Source organism: Lygodium microphyllum, chromosome 25 (genome assembly GCF_053477565.2).
Source record: "Lygodium microphyllum isolate KBCC chromosome 25, Lygodium_microphyllum_v1.1.10, whole genome shotgun sequence".
NCBI classification, from domain to species: Eukaryota; Viridiplantae; Streptophyta; class Polypodiopsida; order Schizaeales; family Lygodiaceae; genus Lygodium; species Lygodium microphyllum.
In genome coordinates, this window is record NC_141159.1 from 119612575 (window position 1) to 119636136 (window position 23562).

The 23562-nt window shown below is 40.4% G+C and overlaps 1 protein-coding gene across 2 annotated transcripts in view; it reads right to left on the reverse strand.

Annotated features, from left to right (window-relative positions):
• LOC148014672 (transcription termination factor MTERF2, chloroplastic-like) overlaps positions 1-23562 on the reverse strand; it is a 112774-nt gene that overhangs the window by 14594 nt on the left and 74618 nt on the right. Inside the window, exons 3-4 of one of the 2 annotated variants that reach the window (XM_087667022.1) lie at positions 6728-6943; positions 6538-6645 (exon numbers count right to left, since the gene is read on the reverse strand). The exons of the other annotated variant lie outside the window; for it this stretch is intronic. Of the exons in view, the coding sequence (XP_087523148.1) occupies positions 6538-6645; positions 6728-6943 (324 nt within the window). The remainder of the gene's footprint in view (positions 1-6537; positions 6646-6727; positions 6944-23562) is intronic. 2 annotated transcript variants of the gene reach the window in all.

A 23562-nucleotide genomic window follows, 5' to 3' on the forward strand; every position in this document is an offset into this window, starting at 1 on the left:
CCCGGATTTTCTTCCGTTAGCTGGACTGACAAGGGATTTCGCTTGTTGCAAAAAGCTCTTTATGGGCTGAAGCAAGCATTGAGATCTTGGTACCACAGATGGATGAGTTCTTAATAGACTCATGAATACCATTCTACCCCCTACGATTCAAATAGGTGTGTACCACTAGCGCGGGGGCCAGATATATCCTACTTTATGTTGATGATATACTACTCACTGGCTCAGATTCTAAGGCTCTAGTAAAAATTAAGGCATAGCTTTGTGCTACCTTTGAGACGACAGACTTAGGATTGTTGTCTTCTTTCTCGGGGATGGAGATTGTTAGATTCGAGGGAAGTATTTATCTTTCCCAGCAGAAGTACGTGCCCTACAGCTAGTGGAACAATATTGCACTGATGAGATATGGTCAGTGGCCACGACTCTAGATCCCACTGTCCATTTGCACAAGGATAGCTCAAGTCTGTTTTTTGATGCTCATATCTATCGTTCTGTTGTCGGAAAATTACTTTGATTGACTCATACTAGGCCAGATCTTGCATTCTCAATTAGTTTGCTTAGTCAATATTTTAATGCACCTAGAATGTCTCATTGCATTGCTTTTCTTCGTGTGTTAAGATATTTAAGGTATACTTATAATTTTGGACTAGCTTCTGGACATGGTTTATGCTTGTAGGGGTACACTGATGCTGACTGGACGAGAGATCATGATACCTGGCATTCTCATGGAGGCTAACAACACCCATCTCTTGGGTCAACCGTAAGCAAGAGACAGTGGTGGCTACCAAAGCCAAGGCAGAGTATCAGGCTCTCTTTGATGGCACTATGGAGGCCATTTATATGAGGAACTTGTTGGCTACACTTCAGTTTCCTTGCGAGTCGCCTACAGTTGTCTACTCTGATAACCAGAGTGTCATTGCCCTAGTAGGCAATCCTATCATCTCCCCTCAAACATAGCATGTGACATTTCACTACCATTTCACTAGAGAGCAAGTTAAACTAGGCACCATTTGCCTAGAGTTTGTGCCATCAAGTGACAATTTTGTAGATATTTTGACGAAGATAATCAATGAGTCAGTTCTCCGGTATCTTCTACCATAGATCGGCTTGGGTACACCCTCCTCTACTTCTTTAGATTGACGGGGAGAGGGTGCTTCTCTTTTACTTCTCCTTCCAATTTGAGAGGGGGTAGTTCCCTTCTCTTGATAGTGACATTGATGATGTTTACAACTTTTTACTTTCAAATATTTATTTATTATGTATTGTAGTATTATGGACATTTGTAACTTCATCCGCGCTATCAGGATAACATGATTGTAAAAGGGTGCTTAGGCAAGTGAACAATTCTCTACAAAAGCACTATCCAAGTGACACCGTTGCATCAGATTTTGAATGAGCATGAACATTTGTATTCTCCTTTTGCATTACCCCATGCATTGGCATTTTGTTCATATAAACATGCATATGTGCACATTTATCCCTTTTCAGTTTACCTTGGAGTGGTTGACTTTGAATCCACCATAATCGTGGCATTGCACATGGCAGTCTCCAAAGACACTATTTTTTCTATGCTTGCATGTTGGGTTTGCTTGTCTTGCTTACTTACCTCTTTTGCCTCTCTATCCACATATTCTCCATATGATTCTTACATACACACACTTAGGTATCCCTAGGAACTTATCCTAGTAGTATATAGGTTTGTTTTGCTTGTTGTATGAAGATCATGGGGCTATCCATCCTTATTTTCCTGTACTTCGGGGCACAATGACTCAATAAGACGAAATTTGATTCAAAACCCTCATTTAAAGCTAAATCTTTTGAACACATCACACCAAAAGCCCCTTTTAAAAATACAATTAAAAAATAATAATAATAAAGTCCATTGTTGATTCCATTTGCCTTTGCAAGACTTGGTAGGCCTCCATGTAGCGAATGTGCACCCTTGGTCCGATATCCTAGCCTCTCTGGGATGATCACTTGGGCTTCCTTGGTAAGATAACCATTGCCTTTATAGTTTTTTTAGGTCACTCGACAGCCAACATGTACCCTTTGCCCGATACCCTGGTTGCTTTAGGGTGGGACGCCTTGGGATAAACGATATATATCTATATATATATGTGTGTGTGTGTGTGTAAAATCAAGGGCTTATTTCTCATGGTTCAATTTTGGGCCTGAGAGGGGATGTTGAGCTAAAAATGCATTAGCCTAACTTAAACAACCCCAAAACATGCTTAATAAATAAAGAAAACCTTTTAGTTTAAGAAGAAACGCCATCTTAGAGAGTTACTGTGTCCCACATGAAAAACCCTAATTTGGATTCCCTAAACTTTCTATAAATATGCATGCAGCCCACCACTCTCCCTCAATCTCGTTTTTGCAGAGCCATAACTCTACTACCCACGTCCCGTTTGTAGAGGACATCGTGGTCAGAGTTTCCACCAGCCACCTGCTACCATCTAGCACCTAATTCTAGCCTTCGGCATGCGTATGCTGCTATCGCCGGGCCGGTGGAGCTGTTGTCTACAATTGGGTGCTATCGCTCTACAGTTGGATGTTGTTGCTACCTGTTGTCTGTTGTCGCTAGAATTTTCTATTTTCTCTAAATGCTACATTTGCAGTTTCTCGCTGCCACCTGACATTCTCTCACCTCTAACATTTGCATTTGCATCTAACAGCTTGTCGCCCAATTTTTCTCTCTCCTCAAGTACCCGTGTTTTTAATATTTCTCTCTCCTACACTGCCATCTGCATCAAATCCAACCTTTCTTGGCTGCACTTGCTAGTATTTGACACTCAAAGGCTATCTTTATTGCGATTCAGGATCCGTTCAAAGCACGACACACTCTAGTGCGTTTGTTGCATAAACACTATATATTAATTATTCATTCACTTTATTATTTATTGTGTTCATTGTCTCTAAGTTACCCTAACCCTAACCCTAACTGTGTTCTGAGTTTATCAATCTATGCTTTGTCATACGATTGGTTTCATGCTTTTTGCATAGTGCATCTTGTGCAATTCCACATTGTATCTAGCTTAGACATCATTTCGTACTTATCAGCCACGTATTGTTTATTGTTTATTTTCCACTTATTTAGTATAGCATTAGACGGCAACTATCTTGGGACTTGGGAAAACTCCTTGACTTTTCAAATGTAACATTTTGGTCTCATAGGCTAATTTGGCCTTTTGTAGACATCACACTTTCGCAACCAAAATATCAAGAGTACCCTCCTCCAAAAAGTCAAACAATATTGCAAATGAGTTTAAGTCCCTATGCTCCACTTTGGAAGTGGAGGGATCATATCCTTGTTTTGGAGCAGCCCTTGGGTATCAACAATCCCAAGGGGTAATCACTGTACCACTGGGATCAAAAGCAAGCCGCACAAGATGGTCCCGCAAACAGTTAGCAAAGGGCTTCGAAGTAGAGGATATTTTTTTACAGCCCATTGAGACTACGGCATTAGCAATAGATACCAATGGTGTCTTATCTTTGCAACGTACATAAGTGCATAAGGGATCTTGTGAAGTACTCGGCATAGCTACTGCCAAGTGCACATTAGACTTTTTTCTTCTTTTGGCAAGGACATCAACCCAATCCTAGTTAGGGGAATCCAAAGGCTACATGGGTTGTTTCCCTTTATCCAAAACAGGGTGTAGTGGGGCCTTGTTTGCTTGAGGACCATCAGCCATACAAGCATCATGGACTAGTGAAGCCAAACCCCCCTCCCCAACAGTGGTCTTTTCCAGGCATTTGCCCATGAAATGCCCTAGTTGTCCACATGAAAAACAATGCACTACAAACGTTTCCCACTTACAACGATAGTGCAACGAAGGCATTTCAAGACAATTCAAGTGCAGCCAGCTGGGCCTTTTGTGTTGTATCCCATAGCATGCATAGGCGGTTGTGATTGGCAGCCTGCGAGCTAGGGGGAAACAATACCATGGCAATTGCTCCCATAGCATCCTTAAGCAACAGCCAATAGACTATGGGACAGCATTCAACTTTCAACCCATACTGGGCATTCCTGCTTTAACAACCAGTGGTAGTTCACCAATAGTCTTCAAGCCACTACATGCACCAGGTGTTTGTCAAAGAACAATGGGACTCTGGCTAGAAGATCATCCCCAAGTGCTTGTCAATTTGAGCAATATGTCAACCCTCACACAAAGCATGGGGCAGTGACCAGCCAAGAGTAATGGTCTCTGAATCCAAAATAGCCCCACCTCCCATTTTTTTGGGAGTGCAAACATGGTGCCAAGAGATCCAAGAAATGCCCATTTGTGTAGAATCCTTCTTCCAAAGCAAGCATCAAATGGGTTGAGTGATTTCCCATAGATAAGACTTTGACCAAGGGAGCAAGGATAGGTAATATGAAACCTATAATTGTTTGAGTCATTTTCAATCTTACATGGAAAGGCCATGCTTGTAATTTCCAATATACGAACTTGTTCATGATGCATGAGAAAATCTCCCTCTCTCTCTCTCTCTCGTCTCATTGCATGTAGTACAAAAGACACATCTACCACTAAAGATCTTGCAAACCATGCAGCATATCCCCTATGGAAAGACCCTCGATAAAAAGCCTCCGTATAAAAACTTTACCCTAGTAAGGATGCTTAGACTTCCATAATAAGCACCCAAAGGGAAATGCCACCGAAGCCATTCCTCCAAGTTCAACCAAATCAGCCTATAGTCCCAAGGCACCCGGAAGTAATGACAAATATGGCACAAATAATAAACCCGACATTGACTAGGAATGATAGCATCATGTATAATCCTCAGACCCAATCTTGCCATCCTATTAAACTTATCGCGCTTCATGTGCTTATTAGGCTAGTCAAGCAACCTAGATGTGGAAAAAACCTTAGCTTGCAAGGAATTAGCCTAAACTCTAGATTCACAAGGACGCCCAGTAGTGAAGCAAAGGATCTCCTGTCAATAGACAATCAGGTGGTGCAAAAGAAGAAAACATTGTGAAGTTTTAACTAGAGTTGAGTTCAAAACACCTGCTAAGAGGCAATCAAGTGTGAAAAAAGAAAAGATTTGTGAAGTTTTGACTAGAGTCAAGCTCAAAACATTCCACCATGAGGCATGGATTCCAGTGCAGCTATGTGAGATGCCAATTTCCTCAATAAAAGCCATAGCAATGTTTGTCCAATGATGATATTATACACATGAACACTCCAACAAGGCCAACCAAAACACTATCATATGAATCTTGACATCAACAAGGCAACACCACCCAAACATTTTGCCATAGTAACATGTTACCAAGAGACCCATACCTTACCTAAATAAATTCCTTCCTTTTTCCACAAATAAAAGATGGGCTGCATCAATTCTTGCAATGCATTTTGTGTCCAAGGAAGCAAAGGCAAGAAATAGGAAATCATACTTATCATGATCATTTGTGCAACTTTCAATCATACATATAGAGACTTGACCTAAAATTTCCAATACATAAACTTATCATGAATGTGGGAAGACATCCAATCAAGCAAAGCACGAGGGGCCGCATCCACGCTAATGGGATTTACTAGAGCCACTTCCTACATCTCTATGAGGATGGGTTTATTGGCCAACCACAGAACACTCCATGCCCATGGTATGTGGGCTGCTATTGAACAATTTACACCTCCTCCCACCAACTAAGGACAGAGACGAGCAAATACACAAATATTCAAGCAAAGGACAAGATATGTCAGCTCTACAGCCAAGGACTCGAGATGGGGGAGCACTAAATATGCAGATGTACAAACTACTATGGCATCGAGGAAGGTACCATTATCTATTCCGTGAGGTGGAGTACAAGGAACAGAGATATCTAGAGATTTTCCTCGTAGAGCTCCAAAGATCCTGCATAGTACTACTATGAGACAAGAAACCAGCTCACTCAAAGGGACCCAAGTAGAGAGTAGTGATTACATTTCTTCCATAGACCATATTCTACACACGATACTAGTTCAGCAAACACAAAGTCATCCCACCAAACTGCACCTACTCCATGCTGCAAAGTCACACTAAACATGGCCATTGCACTTTGCCAAGCAGAAGAACCTCAAGCACATGGTCCACAAGACTGAGGGGCCTATATCATAGTCAAATCAGAGCTGATCATTGCGAGACACAAGAGACTCACCCCTCCACAGATCAGCAAACAGGCCCTGAATCACATTATGGCTGGGATCCTATGATAACTTTGAGATTCAAAGAGGCAACTGTAGTATCTACATATCTTGTACATACAGTTCTTAGACTTAGAGATCTTTCAATATTAGCCTTAATACTAGGACGCATGTTTTTCACTTCCGTGATGAGATGACATCAAACAAATATGTACTTTGGTTTTGTCTCATAGGCCAAATTTCCATTTTGTAGATGTTAATATTTCTTTCTTTCTTCTTCTTCTTATTTTTGGGTTTTCAACAAAATATCTTGTGTCTTACCAAAGGTTTAATTTTCTTGTCAAGGCTGTAGCTCAAAAATGGGGGTTGTTGTGTTGGGCGGTGTGTCACAACAAAATATATTGTGTCTTACCAAAGGTTTAATTTTCTTGTCAAGGCTGTAGCTCAAAAATGGTGGAAACTTGACAATGATATCACCAAGAGCCTCCTCATAGACACCTACATCACGTAGGAAACGAATCTGTCCATTTTTTGGGAAAAGAAAGTTTATCAGCTTAGAGGACATTATAAGAGAAAAGAACACTAAAAGGCAAGTGTTGTACCTTAGGTGCAATATTTTCAGCTAAATTGAGGCAAAATACTGATGGTTGGACAGTGATGATTTTTCTTAGACCATAACCATCCACCCCAAGATAATAAAAAAATCTGACAAGAGGCTTCCATTGATCTTTAATACTGCAAGCAATCAACTGTGGTTTGCTGGCTAGGATTTCCCCTAAAGTGTTGTCATCCAAACCAAAACCCTTCAAATACTCCACCTGAAATTCCATAACAGATCAACCAAGACTTTAGCCTACATAGACAGCAATTACTTTAAGAGAAGCTGATTATACTCCGTCACAACTTTCTAGAAAGAATATGCTTAAATTAGCTCAATCAAAGGGCACACATGTTAAAAAGTTAAAGGTTGCCTACAAAATTGGGTGAGTCTACTGTTTCAACATGCACATTGTCCTAAAATTGTCAAATGTTATGCTTGTGATAATAGTGTCAAGAATCGTGTGGTGGGAGGACTTGCTTAAGTTGTTACACCAAACACACATTGTATACACAAGAGGAAGCTCACTCAAGAACACAAGAAGAGAGATGGAGACCAAAATGTTTTCTTGCTGATTTCTTCTTCTTCTTCTTCCACACACTATACAATGTACACAAAGTATAGATAAGATACAACATAAAGGAAAATGGCCTACTAAGTCAAAAGTGCAAGACAAACTACACTAATCGACTGGTGCTATATCTTTGCCAGCTCTAGGTAGGTGTCACAAACTAAATATAATAAGTGATAAGTCAATGCCCATGTGAGTATCATAATGACCACCAATATGCTAAGTGTAGACGTGCAGACCCATCTAGCTAGGCGGTCAATCATCAATGTCCGCACGTGTTGAGCTTGCCATCTCAACACTCCTCCTCAAGCTCAACTCTATCTCTACAACTCCAAGTAAGCTTTGGAACTTTCGAAGCTTCTCTACACCCAATGCCTTTGTGAAAATGTCAGCTATCTGACCTTGTGTGCTGACATATACCAAGTCAATATCTCCTGCAAGTACATTATCTCTCACAAAGTGGTAGTGCACCTCAATGTGTTTTGTCCTAGCATGGAACATTGGATTCCTAGCTAACTGTATGCTGCTCATGTTGTCACAATGAATGACAACTGGACCATCTCCCTGCACATCCAAATCACCTAATAACTTTTGCAACCATACCACTTCACATGCTGCCATAGCAGCACCTCTATACTCAGCCTCCGTACTTAATAAAGCAACTGTAGGTTGCTTTTTACTGCTCCATGTAACAGCTGCACTACCAAGGGAAAACATGAATCCACTAGTAGATCTTCTGTCTAACATGCTACCAGCCCAATCTGCATCCGTGTATCCAAAGACTTGTACATCCTTACTTGCCTCATAAAAAAGCCCATAATGTAAAATGGACTTTACATACCTCAATATAGGTCTAGTTGCATCCAAATAAGGCATTCTAGGCATCTGCATAAACTAACTTACAAGGCCAACAACATAGCTCAAGTCTGGTCTTGTGATAGTCATGTAAATCAAACTCCCTACTATCCTCCTGAACATAGTAGGGTCTTCTATCTCATCACCAACGTCAACACTCAACTTCACATTTTCCTCCAATGGTACTGAAAGAGGCTTACATGCTGTCATACCATACTTAGATAACATATCCAAGCCATACTGCCTTTGAGATAGCCATATACCATCATCACATCTGATCACCTCAATACCAAGAAAGTATCTCACCTCACCCAAATCCTTCATGTCAACCCTCTTCAAGAAGTCCTTAACTTCAACAATCCCATTGTCACTGCCACTTGTAATAATCAAGTCATCCACATAAATGACTATGATGACCAAACCTGCATCTCCCCTTCTCATATAAAGTGAGTAATCAGCATCGGAAATACAAAATCCAATATTGACAAGATACTCTCCAATCTTGTCAGACCATGCTCTAGGTGCTTGCTTCAGCCCATAGAGCGTCTTCTTTAACTTGCACACATATGTGGAATGCTCTAAATTCTCATAACCTGCTGATTGCTCTATATCACTTCTTACAATTCACCATGCAAGAAGGCATTCTTAACATCCATTGGCTGCAAACTTCAACCTTTGGCTGCTACCAAGCAATCACACATCTAACAGTTACCATCCTAGCAACTGGACTAAATATCTCTTCATAATCTATGCTATATGTTTGAGCATAGCCTTATACCTGCTAACTGAATCATCTGCATTATGCTTGACTTTGTAAACCCACTTACAGCCAATAGCTTTCTTACCCTTAGGCAAGGATACCAAATCCCAAGTCTTATTGGCTTCTAATGCAACCATCTTCTCATCCATTGCTGCATCCCAATGAGCATAACCAACAACATCCTCAAAACTAGCGGGCTCAACATCCTCAACTAGTTTAACCATATAAGCATAATGGTGAGCTGCACAACCTTCAAAGCCAAATCTTTTAACAGGGTATCTGACCCTGCTAGACTTGCGTACAACTGGATCACTCAATGAAGCCTTTACATTACAATGAGCTCTTTGTACACCTAGTGCCTTGACTTAAGGAATACCAAGCTCATCATCCAAACTCTCTGAACCACTAGAATCTCCATCAAATCCCAAATGATTAGTAGATGCATCATTACCATCCAATACCTTCTTCTTTCATTTGTCTTTGCTTGTAACACTTATAGATATACCTGAAGATATGGAGCTACTCCTTAGTCTTCTAGACCAAGGACTCACTGTAGATGTAGTATCAGATGATGTTTATGGTTCACTAAGACTCCGTGATTCTTGCTTTTCTTTTTGCACATAGTTATCATGATCATTATCATAATCTAATACATCACCAACAAGTGCATACCAACTGCTCATCTCATAAAAAATAACGTCCCTGCTCACTCTGAACTCACCTATGACAAGGTTATAACAACGATACCCTTTCTGCTCTAAAGAGTATCCAATAAAAATACGTTTTTCAACCTTTGGATCAAACTTCTTCTGTAGCTCATCTGGCACATGAACATATGCAACGCAGCTAAATACCTTCAAGTGTGATACATCGGACTTCTTGCTAGTAAAGCATTCTTCGTGAGTCATCCCATGAACTCCAACTCTGGGGGTTCTGTTCATAATACACACAGCAGTATAAATAGCTTCAAACCAAAAATGTTTTGGCATTTTCTTTTTAGCCATTAATGCCCGTGCAACTTCTGTAATATACCTATTTTTTCTTTCTACAACCCCATTTTGCTGTGGGGTATACCTGCAACAAGTAAATTGTCTCTTTATCCCATGAATCCTCAAGAAGCCACTAAACTCATTAGAGAGGTATTCTCCCTCTCCATCTGATCTCAAGCACTTCACTTTCAAGCATGTTTCTGTTTCAACAGCTGCCCTGAAAGATTTAAAGTGCTGAAATACATTACTCTTTTCCTTCATGAAATGTATCCATAGCTTCCTTCAATAGTCATCAATAAATGTGACAAAGTATTTGTTGATACCAAGAGATGCATTCTGTGTAGGCCCCCAAACATCTGTATACACTAAATCAAGTATATTTCTGCTCACTTCTCCATCATACAAGAAGGGATATCTCGCATGCTTGCCAAACTGGCATGCTTCACAAACTTTATGAAATTTTGCAACTCTAAGAGAAGGCAACCCTATAACCAATCCTTTGGATTGCATTAATTTCAGTCTTTGCACATTTGCATGTCCAATACGTTTGTACCATATTTCAATATCTGCAACCACTCCTTTTCCTTTAGCATACATAACAGTATCCATTGCAAAAATTTCAATACCTAAAGTAAACATGTAGCCAACTCTACTTCTTTTTGCGACCAACCTGCACTTATCATTAAAATCTTCTACAAAACAACATTTTGCATTGAATCGAACTTGGAACCCTTGCTCTACTATTTGGCCAACAGACACTAGATTCTTTGTGATTGATAGCACATGTAATACATCTGTCAAACTTTGTTTGGCCATCATACAAAGACAAGGGAACCTTTTCAATGTGTGAAATTGGGTGGCATGAATCATCATCCATCTGCACATAACCTGGATTTTTTAAGTCCCAAACCATTCAACATGGCTGGTCATATGATTAGATGGACTTGAATCGACATACCATACATCATCATGTATCCCCTTTCTTGTAACTGCATTCATCATATGCCGCATAACAAACACACTCATTTTTGTCTTCATTTTGTCGTAAAGACGATACATAGTCTCCTTGCTGCAATTTACCACTGCAAATATCATCCTTCTTAGCATAACAATGGGTTGCAATATGACCTGTCTTGCCACAATAATGGCAAATAATAGCACAATTTTTAGAACCTCTATTCTGTCATCCACCTCTTCCTTTAGAGCTCTCCCTACCTCTAAAGTTTCCTTGGTCTCCTGAAACCTGCATTTCACCAAATTGTTGATTGAACCTGTTTTGTTGATTATCGCCAGCACGTCCCATACCACGGCCTCTCAAAGAGGATCTACCACGTCCTCTTCCTGAACTTGAGTAAAATGCTTGGACCTATTCACCATTTTTTTCAGATGAGTCACCCTGCATATTAATCTCTTCAGTAATCATGAGAGAGATCAGCTCATCAAAATCTGGAAATGGCTTCAATACATATACTAAAATAATAAATGATTTCCATACATTCTCATTATTAAGACTACTCAAAGTGAATGAAACCAAATCATCATCATTAGACATTGCATCAATTGTTGCTAAAGCATCTGCAATACTTCTCACCTTCATAACATACTCATTGATATACATTTTCTCTTTCTTCAAGATATTTAACTCTTGCTTGAGTTGAATCTTCTGTGCCTTTATATTTACTAAAAACATTTTCTCAAAAATTGTCTAAGCTGCATGTGAAGTTTCTGCATTCCTGATATGTCCCAACATTGTATTATCAATGACTGTAGATAGCCAATACATCATCTTTTTGTCTTTTGCATTCCATTCTTTCCATGCTTTTAATTCATCTACAGTCGGAGAAATATCCAACTCTGGCTCCTTTTCTTCACCTGAAACAAACTCATAAAGGCCCCTTTCAATGAGGAAGTTCGTTACACGGAACTTCCATGAAGGGTAGTTGTTCTTGTCGACCTTCTCAACAATGGGATTTCCATTGTTCTCTGCCATTATCACAAAAAAGGATACAACACAGTAAGCTAGTGCACCCACTTTCGGTCAATACAGCTGAAATCACAGTGTATCTTGAAACTATTGTTCGCAACCTTGCGGCTCTAAAATGAGACTTGAAACGGCCTCACATGGCAAAAAAACTGTGGGTACAACCTAAAGGGTTTATCTGTAGAATATACAGTACTCTGCTCGCACACCAAATCTCACAGCAATCTAAGATTTTCACTCTACCTTACTTCCGGTGCCTCCACAAGCACTATCCAAGAGAGAGAGAGTGGAAGAATGGGAGAGCTTCTTATCTGTTGCCTGCTTGCTCGAACCTTGCATCTCCTTCACTTCAACCTTCAAAATCAACCTCTCTCAATGGTGCGGCTCTGATACCATGTCAAGAATCGTGTGGTGGGGAGACTTGCTTGAGCTACTACGCCAAACATACACTATATACACAAGAGGAAGCTCACTCGAGAACACAAGAAGAGAGATGGAGGCCAAAACGTTTTCTTGCTGATTTCTTATTCTTCTTCCACACACTATACAATGTACACAAAGTATAGATAAGATACAATATAAAGGAAAATGACCTACTAAGTCAAACGGTGCATAACAGACTACACTAATCGACTGGCACTATATCTTTGCCAGCTCTAGGTAGGTGTAACAAACTAAATATAATAAGTGATAAGTCAGTGGCCATATGAGTACCATAATGACCACCAACGTGCTAAGTGTAGACGTACGGACCCATCTAGCTAGGCGGTCCATCTTAACAAATAGTAGATAGATGCCCTCTTTCAACATACGTAACAAGTCACTCAAAGTTAGTTACTCCTTAATTTTTCTTTGAATGTTCTCTTGATAATCAGGACATTTGAACTACATTGCGGTAAAGTTTGAGATTGGTAATCATGACCCTCTCACATCTAAATTCTTGCAATGAAGCAAGTGATTAAAGACCAACTAGCAAAACATCTCTCATACACAAGGGATAAAGGAGAGCCTTAGCATAAGGACCCGTTTTAGTGGACATCTGTGTCCACCTTAGGCCCAAGTTCCAATCACAACATCACTCCATATATCAGAAAACATTATTGTAACTAATGTATAGACATCTATTTTAGTGGACATCTGTGTCCACCTTAGGCCCAAGTCCCAATCGCAACATCACTCCATATATCAGAACATATTATTGTAACTAATGTGTAGAGTTTTCTATCAAAGGTGTAAGCAACCAGGATTTAATGGCACACTGATTTCCTTAACACGTACCCTAAATGCAGTGGCGTTTCCAATGCACCACCAACTCTATTGTAACTCATAGGCCTCTTGTGAGTGCATGGTACATTAGCAAGAAAGAAACACACCAAGATGAGGAAAGCCCAAATGAGAATGAAGGAAACAAAAGACCGATCTGAAATGAATGGAAGCAAAGCTGAATACACAGCCTCTACTATAGTTTCTAGAAATGGCGCTTCGGGCATGCCAAAATGGGACGGCCGTTTCCGTTTCCTGGAAGCGCCGTTTTTGGGCAAGTCTAGGGACAGGTAGGGTAATACTCCCTGTGTTTTCATTTTCACCTGCTGATTTCACCTCCTTCCTGATCGTTTTCGCCTGCTGCACCTGCACGAACTGCTATAAACCTGGCCCAATCCCCCCAACTTCTGCGCCCCAGCCCGTGGTCACCTCGGCAATGCTAAAAGCTCTCTTCTTGAAAGGTAAGCTTCAGCTGTGAACATTCAGCCTGTTTTCCTGCAGATTTCAGAGCTGAATTTCTGCCATTTTCAGCCAAGTTATATGAAACTTTTTGTCTTGCCAGCCATATGCACACTATTTCAGCCTTGTGTGCCATTTGTTTGTGAGCATTCAACCTGTTTTGCTGCAGATTTCAGACCTGAATTTCTGCAATTGTTAGCCAAATTGTATGAAATTTTTTCTCTTGCCAACCGTATGCACACAATTTGAGCCTTGTGTGCCTTTTTTTTGTGCCGTTCAGCCTGTTTTGCTGCAGATTTCAGACCTGAATTTCTGCAATTTTCAGCCAAGTTGTCAACCATTTGCACACTAGTTTAAGCTTATGTGTCACTCATTTGATTGCAGCCAGCAAATTACCATGGCCCCTGATCCTAGTTGGCACCATGTCACTCTTTTCCACTCCTATGAGGGGTCAGGTGGATCTAAAAAATGAAAATGCGTTTATTGTGGCATGATGAAAAGAGAGTGTCATTAGGGTCAAAGACCATCTTGCTCATGTGCAGAGAAAGGACATAGCTTCATGTGCAAATGTTCCAAGAGATGTGAAGCTTTGTCTTGATCTATGGAGGAGGCAATGGCTTGGTCTTCCAATGGTTGATGCAGAACAAGACCGAGACTCAGCCACAACTCAACAGGAGTGTAGGACAAGTGCAGTTGGACCATCAAAGAGAAGTAGGGTTGCATCAACCCCTACTACAAGTGTCTCAATTTTAGCTTCAGTCTATGACTAACGTGCAGCAAGGACTCCTTTGCCTCAACCTAATGTTTGAAGTGCTTCTAAAGGTTTATTAGAGAGGGCTAGCATATAGGCTGCCATGCAAAAGCAAGCCATAGCTAGACAACTCAAGAGTTAATGAGATTATTCATTAGGTGTGCCGTCCCCTTCGGTGTGGTTAAAACAAAGCAATGGAAGTGAACCATAAGAGCCATCAATTGCATTGGATGTGAATGGGAGGGCCTATCCTCAAAGGCACTACACACACAAGAGCTCAAGAAGGAGAAGGCATGCATCGAGGTTCAGTTAGAGCCATTGAAAGATGCATGGAAGAAGTATGGGTGCATTGTCTTGTGTGTGATAGATGGTATTACGCCCGTAGGAGAAATGTGTATAATGTCATGGTCTCATGTTGTTAAGGGCACCATGTTTCTGAAGGCATCAATGCCTCTTTGCCAAGACTTACTATAATGGGTGCATTTATATGGCAGCACTTGTGGGATGCCATTTTGCAAATTGAACCCAAATATGTTATGCAAGTTGTGACTAATAATTGAAGCAATTGTGTGTCCATGGGTAACATGTTAGAGAAGAAGTTTCTAGCAATGGTATGGACACCATGTGATTCTCATTGTATTGATCTTTTGATTGAGGATATAGGCAAAATTCAATGGGTTGAGGGCATTCTCAGCATTGCCATAAGTATGATCAATTTTGTGACAGGGAGACCCAATGTCCTTACCAACTTTTGCTCATTTAGTCACCTTGAGCTCTTAAAACCCTCTACCACCAAATTTGCCTACATCTTCATTGTGTTTGAGAGGTTGGTGGGCATCCACAAGGAGTCGATGCACACTATATGGTCTAATGAGTTCATGCAATGGAATGAGTATGATTATTGTCATGAGGACCTATATTTTTGTAAGCCTCACTTAGCATGTGGATTAAATTTTAATCACATGTTTAAGTAAATGTCGCAAATGTGAGATGCAACTGAGGTTAGTGCAAATTAATGAGCCCACGACCTGAGGGAATCAACGGACTTCAAAGGTAAAAGTTACAATTAGTTATGTCACACAGATACTAGGTGGTATCTAGTGCCAATTATTGGCCTAAGTCATTTATTTGGCTAGGTGTCAGTTGGTGACACTAGAGATGTAGCATTTAATGGTACTTAACGCCAATCTAATGGTCCAAAATGACACACGGACAATTGGGAGATAAAGTAGCTTGGCCAATTTAATTATTGGCTAGTCAAACTATTTTCTAGACACCAAAATAATTATGATGTTAAATTTCATTAAATTTAGACTAAAAATTAATATAAAAAATCATTTGGAAAGGTTGCCACTTGTTAAATTTTCTAAAATCCAAGAGTGAAGGATGGAGCTAAAACGTCCGAGCTTCATACCTCTACTCCAGCGGTTACCCATGAGTCAGTGTTTCTTCATATTGTTGACTTGAAGGAGCCTTCTTTAGTGGTTGTCTCATCTTCTGAGAGGCCTTGACTGGTTGATAGTGGAGCTTCTAGTCATATGACTTCACAAGGTGATTTGTTGCAGGATCTATACTCTTTTGAGGATTTCGTCACTGTTGATGACATTGTTTCGATGCCTATTTGTGGTATTGACACTTTGCCTATTTGAATTTGATTTTGACCATTCTTGCCCTTTTGAGAAGTGGAAACAAGGGCTCCCTCTATGAGTGAGAGAGAGAAAGTTTCAAGACCACTTTCACTTTTGGGTAGACAGTTCTAGGACCACTTTTTGTGGGCAGGTACGTAGGTGACCACTTTATTGGTCCAGTTGGCTAGACTCAATCTATTTATCGCTTTTGCTGCTTTATATTGTCGCTGGTAGGACAACTGTAACCTTTATTGCCTATTTTTAGGGGTTCTTTTCTCCTGCACTGCTATTGCATTCAGCCCATTCATCCACTCTGTGTTGGAAACGGAGGAAGAGAGAGAGGAACACAAGACAATGAACAAGAGTGGGCAAGAGTTCCACACTCAAAGATGCAAGTGCAAGAATGATAGAATGAAAGTACAATACGTCTTAAGTAAGTTAGATCTATCCCTAATTCAACTAGAGTTAATTTAACTCTAGAGTCTAGTGTCACTACTTTTAAAGTCTAGGCACACTATACTTTGACACTTCAATAAGTATCCACACCACACAAACTACATTGGGCATTACCCATAATTGACCAATTCTAACACCCCCGTGTAATGCCAATGTGATAATATACAAGGAGTGAATCAATCACCAAAAGGTAGTGAGTTCAAGGATTTTTGAAATTCCTCAAACTTTTCACGTGATATTGCCTTGGTGAAATATCTACAACATTCTCCTTTGTGGGGATGTAGATCATTCTAATCTCCCCTACACATGATCTCTCTTTGATATAGTAATAATGTATCTCAATATATTTTGTATGAGCATGAAACTCTAGATTCTATGCTATTGCAATAGCACTCTGACTATCAAGAAGAATAGGAGTGGGTACCTCCAATGAACATGAAGATCAGCCAATAAACGACACAACCAAACATATTCAACTGTGACTAGCTGTCTTGTACTCCGCTTCACAAGATGAGGTAGCCACAGTAGGCTGCTTCTTGCTTAGTCAAGAAATGCATGACTGGCCTAGAAAGAAACAATGTCCATTAGTAGACTGCCTTGTATTGTGATCACCAACCTGATCAGAATCATTGTAAGCATGCATTTGCAAGTCTCTTCCCTTGGAAAATAGCAAACGATATGATTGCATTCCTTGCAACTAGTGACAACTTGCCAATGTAGTGTCCTTGGACTATGCATCCATTAGCTTACCATTGATAATGCATATTGTGTCAGGATGGGTGTTGCACAAATAGAGAAGACAACCAAAAGTCTGACTATAAATAGCAACATATGATAAATCACTATCATCATGCATTGAAAACTTTGACCCTTCTTCCATAGGTGTGCTCATAGGTTTACAATCTTTCATGTTAAACCTTACTAGAAACTTTTGAAGATATTGTGACTCAGACATGGCAATACCATGCTTATTTTGGGCAAATTAAACCCCAAAAAGTAGTGAATCAACCCCATATATGACATGTCAAAAGTAGAATGCAATTCAGCCTTGAAATCTGCAATTTTTCTCTCATTTGATGCAATGAGAAGCACATCATCTACATAAAGAATGATGATGATTAAATACCCACTTCCTTCTTGATGCAAAGACTAGGTTTAGTTGGGATATTTTGGAACCCTTGTGTGGTAAAAAATTCATCTATCTTGGAGTACCTAGCACATGGAGCCTTGTTTTCAGCCATACAGAGCTTTATTCAGCTTGCAAACCTTGTGCTCTTGGCCTTGCACAACAAAGCTTGGAGGTTGTGCAACATATGCATCCTCTTTCAAATCTCCATTAAGAAATGTTGTCTTTGTATCCAATTGATGTGCATCCCAACTGAATTGTGCAACCATAGCAATCACACACCTAATGGTGATCATCCTAGATATAGGAGCAAAAGTCTCCTCATAGTCAATGCTTTTTTTTAAAGCATATCTCTTCACAACCAGCCTTGCCTTGTATTTGTCAATAGACCCATCAGACTTCCTTTTCACCTTGTACACCCAATGTGTGCCAATGGCCTTTTTACCAGTAGGCAAGTCAACAAGACTCTAGGTGTTATTCTGCTAAATAGAGCACATCTCATCACTCATGGCTTGCACCCAATGCACATCTTGTCATGCATCCTCAAAATGTGTAGGCTCATTTTCATCCAAAAGAGTACTAGCAAAAGCATATGCTTCCTCATCATCAATAAGATGACATGTATCAACAAAATGTGCCGCTGCCTACATTTCTAGCACTGGAATGTGTACATTGAGGCAAAGGAGTATCCAAGACTCTATTTAAGAGCGTGTAACAGGCATTTTGGGACTATTTTGGTTCTATGTATAGCAGCCCTTTCTTGCACAACTGCATCATCCACTGCCCTAGGAGAAACTAGATCAGCTGGAGGCTGATTTTGGGCAAGTGGGAGAGATTCAGCATGCTGTAATAAATCTGTCCGGCCATTTTCAGCATGTCTTGGACCCCGAATAAAGTGGTAGAAGGCCTTCAAATACAAAACCCAAGTCATAGGTGATTGGCATCTCAAATTGATCATGTGAAAATGCTGCATTTTCAGCAAAGATCACATCCCTACTGACAAACACTTTCTTTGTGCGTGAATCATACAAGCGATTGCCTTTGCTTTCCAAACTATAGCCAATAAAAATGCATTTTATGGCCTTGTCATCAAGCTAGCAATGAAGCTCCTTTGGTACATGCACATAAGCTATGCATCCAATCACTCAAAAGTAATCAACCTTTGGTTTCTTGTCGTGCCAAGCCTCAAACGGTGTGATAACCTTTAGTGCCTTTGTAGGTGTATGATTCAAGACATGATTTGCACATTGGAGACCCTCTCAGGGTGGTTTTGTACATTTAGTACGATACATTCGGTACGTGAAAATGTATTGTATAGAATGTACACAAAAAATTTAAGAATAAAATATGTTGTTTTATACATTCATTAAAAAAATACATATAAAATTATAAATAAAATCAGCCTACACATATAAAACTTGCAATTTAAAGATAGATCATGAAGAGGCCTAGGCATTGTGGAGAAGAATGAGAAAAGAGGAGAGGGATGTGGGAAAGGGAGAGGGTGTAATATGTATGAATGAAACTTGAAAGTGGAAGTGAGAGAGAGGGATAGAGAGAAAAAGGGAGAAGGATAGTGGCTTGAAAGTTGAGCTCAAGAGAGGGAGATTGATAAAGATGGAGGCTTGTTTGTGTGGTGAGATGGGGGGAGGGGGTGAAGGGAAGAGTACGCAATGGGAGTGCAAGTCAAAAGTGGAGCAGTAGTGTACAAATAAGGGTGTGTTCGTATAGCTTTACATGAAGACAAAGGGACTTTACACCCAGCAACCTCCCACTTAAAGGCCTAAATGTGGTGCCTTTAAGCTAACCAACTCCCACTAATCGGATGTAATGCTCATGTTGAACCTTTGCAAGACTCTTAGTGAGAGCATTTGCAGGCTTATCTTGGGTTTTGATCCTAGTCAGAGTGACAAGACCATCATCCAAGATCTGCCGAATAAAGTGGTACCGAACATCTATGTGTTTGGTATGTGCATGGAACATGGCATTCTTAGCTAGACATACTGCACTTTGGCTATCATAACCAAGCAATGGAGTACGTGAAGAAAGATCAAAATCTTTGACTAGACGGCCAAGCCAAATAGCTTCCTTAGAAGCTTTTGTGGCTGAAGTATATTCAGCCTTTATGGTACTTAGTGCCACAATTTTTTGTAGTCTTAAACACCAAGAGATAGCCCCACAAGCCAAAGTAAAGATATACCCACTGGTAGATTTCCTAGTGTCAAGATCTCCTGCAATGTCCGAATCACAAAATCCATGTAGCTCTAGTGTACCCTTTCCATAGCATATACACTTCCCTTGTGCACCTTTAAGTATCTGAAGATACATTTCACTGCTTCCCAATGTGGCTTGCCAAGGTTAGACATGAATCTACTAACAACTCCCCCTACATGAGCAATGTCAAGGCGAGTTGCAACCATAGCATACATCAAAGATCCACAAGTTGATGCATTAGGTATGCCCTTCATAGTAGTCCTTTGCTAATATACTTGTCTTGTGAGAGAAACAAGTGTTATCCTCTATCTCCTTTAATGCGCATGCCCAAAATGTGTTTAGCTACCCCTCAATCTTTCATAGGGAAGGCTAAACTTTGCTGCGTTTTACAAGCATTCAAAGCACTCTTATGCTTTCCTACAATCAATATGTCATCCACATATAAGATCAGCACAATAAGACTTCCATCATCAGCCTTTTTACTGTAGTGACCGAGAGGCAGAAAGATCGAGACAATCAGTGTTTGTTAGCAACAACAAGATAGAGAGTGAAAGAGAGTAGAGTAGAGAGTGTGAACGATTTGTGGGTACGATGACAAGTGTACCACTTTAGGTTTTTAGATAGATATATATATGTAAGTACAAGTGCTAAGGGTGTATTCACACCTAAGTACATTAAAAGGCACGAGGGCCTTTATTCCCAACAATCTCCTACCTAAAGGCAATGTGCCTTAAGAGGAGAAAAGAATCAGCTAAGTCTAGGTATGTACAAAGCTAAAATACATATATCTATCCAACTCCCATCATCTGTCGACAATGAGCAAACCGCTCTGCTGGAAGACCCTTTGTGAGAAGGTCTGCAGGATTATCATCTGTATGCACTTTGACAAGCTCAATGCTCTTGTTGTCAAGTACATCTCTAATGAAGTGATACTTTACCTGTATATGCTTCATCTTCGCATGAAAGACGGGATTCCGTGCTAGCATGATAGCACTCTGACTGTCACAATGGAGAACAGGTAACTCTATAATGTCAAGCTCTCCCACCAGACGTGAAAGCCATAAAGCCTCCTTGCATACCTCAGTGGCAGCCACATACTCTGCCTCTGTAGTAGACAATCAAACACACTTTTGTAGCCTAGAGATCCAAGAGACTGCTTCTCTTGTGAAGGTAAACACATACCTAGAAATGGACTTTCTGCAATCCGCATGACCAACATAGTCTGCATCCGTAAAGCCAACGGCAGATACCTTCTGCTTTTCAAAGCAAATGTACACATACCCAAAAGTGGACTTCCTGCAATCCGCATGACCAGCATAGTCTGCATCCGTAAAGCCAACGACAGATGCCTTCTGCTTTCCAAAGCAGATGCACAACTCCTTTGTGCCTTTGAGGTATCTCATAATACCTTTCACTGCTTCCCAATGCTTTTTGCCAGGGTTTGCCATGTATCTGCTAACCACTCCCATTGCAAAGGCAAGGTCAGGACGTGTAGCAACCATAGCATACATCAAACTGCCAACAGCTGAAGCAGTCCTCTGCACTGAGTTTCACATATGGAGGCAATGGAACCCCAATTGTTTTTCCCCCCTCCATATTGAAACACTGCAAAACCTTGGAGATATACTCCTATTGAGATAGATAGAGCAATCCTTTTAACCTATCTCTAAGTATTTGCATACCAAGAATGTGATTTGCATCACCAAGATCCTTCATGTCAAAGCTACCATGAAGACTTTGCTTCAGTGAGTCCAAGGTATGAGTATCCCTGCCAACAATCAGCATGTCATCAACATATAGAACCAAGATAATCAGGCTGCCATCTGTTGCCTTCTTAGTGTACAAGTAGTGATTCACTTGACTACTATGGAAACCTTGAGACTACATGAATGTATCAAACTTATGATACCATTCTCTTGGTGCTTGTTTCAGCCCATACAAACTCCTTTTGAGTTTACATACCATCTTTTCTTTCTCTTTTTCAACAAACCCTTCAGGCTGCTGCATATATATGTCTTCATGCAGATAACCATGTAATAATGCAATCTTTACATCCATCTGCATGAGCTCCATATCTTCAGCTGCAACCAAGCCCAAAATGGTTCTCAATGTAGTCATCTTGACTATAGGAGAGAAAATCTCATCAAAGTCAATTCCATGTTCCTGCTTGTACCCCTTTGCAACCACTCTTGCTTTTACTTTAGTGAGGAACCAGAAGTGACCTCCATCTTGTAAGCCCATTTGCATGGAAGTGTTTTCTGCCCTTTAGGCAACTGCACCAAGTACTAAGTGCCATTTTTTTCAAGAGATTGCATCTCTGACAACATGGCTTTATACCATTTCTTGTTGTCATGTCTGTCCATTGCTTCCTTGAAGTAAGACGGTTCACCACAGTCAGTCAACATGACATAATCAGCCACATTGTTTGCGCTAGGAACAAATCTATCAGGTTGTCTAGGAGCCCTAGATGATCTCCTAACCCAATGATCATTGTTTGCTGGCTGTTGAGCATTTTCAGCTTGTTGTCCTGGTATTTCAGCCTGCAAATCACGATTAACAGCTTGTTGTCTTGGCTATTACTGCACATGTAGTGGCTCATTATCATGGGCGATAGCTGGCTGATCATTTTCAGCATTATTTTCTACATTTACAGGTTCATTTACAACAAGTATCTGCTGTTGTACAGTGGGCACATTTTGCTGTCCAAAAGGTATTTCTTCCCGGAAGACAATCCTACAGACCTCCTCAATCTTTTCAGGTTGTTTATGCATGCGATCTTCCCGAAAGATAACATCACTACTGTGTACTACTTTCCTTTTCTCGAGATCCCATAATCTATACCCCATTTCACCCTTGTCACCATATCCTAGGAAAATGCATTTACAGGACTTTGGCTCAAGTTTGCTGCGTTTTTCTTTACGAATGTGCACAAAATCCTCATAGCCAAACACTTTCAAGTGAGCATATGAAGATGGCTTGCCCGACCACGCTTCTTGGGAAACTCCCCCTCCCCCCCTCCCAAAAGACCTGGTTGGTGACCGATTAATCAAGTGTAAGGCTGTCATAACAGCCTCTGCCCAAGAACCATGGGATAATGTAGCATCAGATAACATCGTATGAACCTTATCCTGTATGGTCCAATCCATATGCTCTGCAACTCCATTTTAGGGTGGATTATGAGGGGCAGTGAGCTCCGTCTTTATCCCTTTGCTGTCACAAAATGCTAAAAGGCTTTGAACACATATTCCCCACCATTGTCAGAGCAAAGACACTTGAGTGTCTTATCAATTTGATTTTCAACCAATGCCAAGAATTTTTTAAATTTGTCAAGCACTTCATCCTTGCTACAAATAGGATACACCCATACCTTTCGTGTAGCATCATCCACAAAGGTGACAAAATACTTCTTTCTCCCTAAAGCTAATCCTGGCATTTGACATACATCGAAGTATACTAACTCTAGAGGAGAAGATTTCAGTGAAAGAGACTTCTTATGAGACGTATGTGCATGTTTACCATAAACACAATAATCAAAATGCTCAAAATCAGCATAACGAAGATAAGGCAAGTAACCCAAACGTGAAAGCACTTTCCTTCTAGTTTGACTCATGTGTCCCAACCGACCATGCCACAAAGAAACACTTGGTTGCTCGGTCACGGCAACAATATGGTCACGCACACTAGATACATGTAGTGGATACAAAGTATCACTCTTACAACTATTGGCAATAACCCTAGATCCCTTACAGATCTTCCATTTCCCATCACCAAAGGTGGTATGAAAAC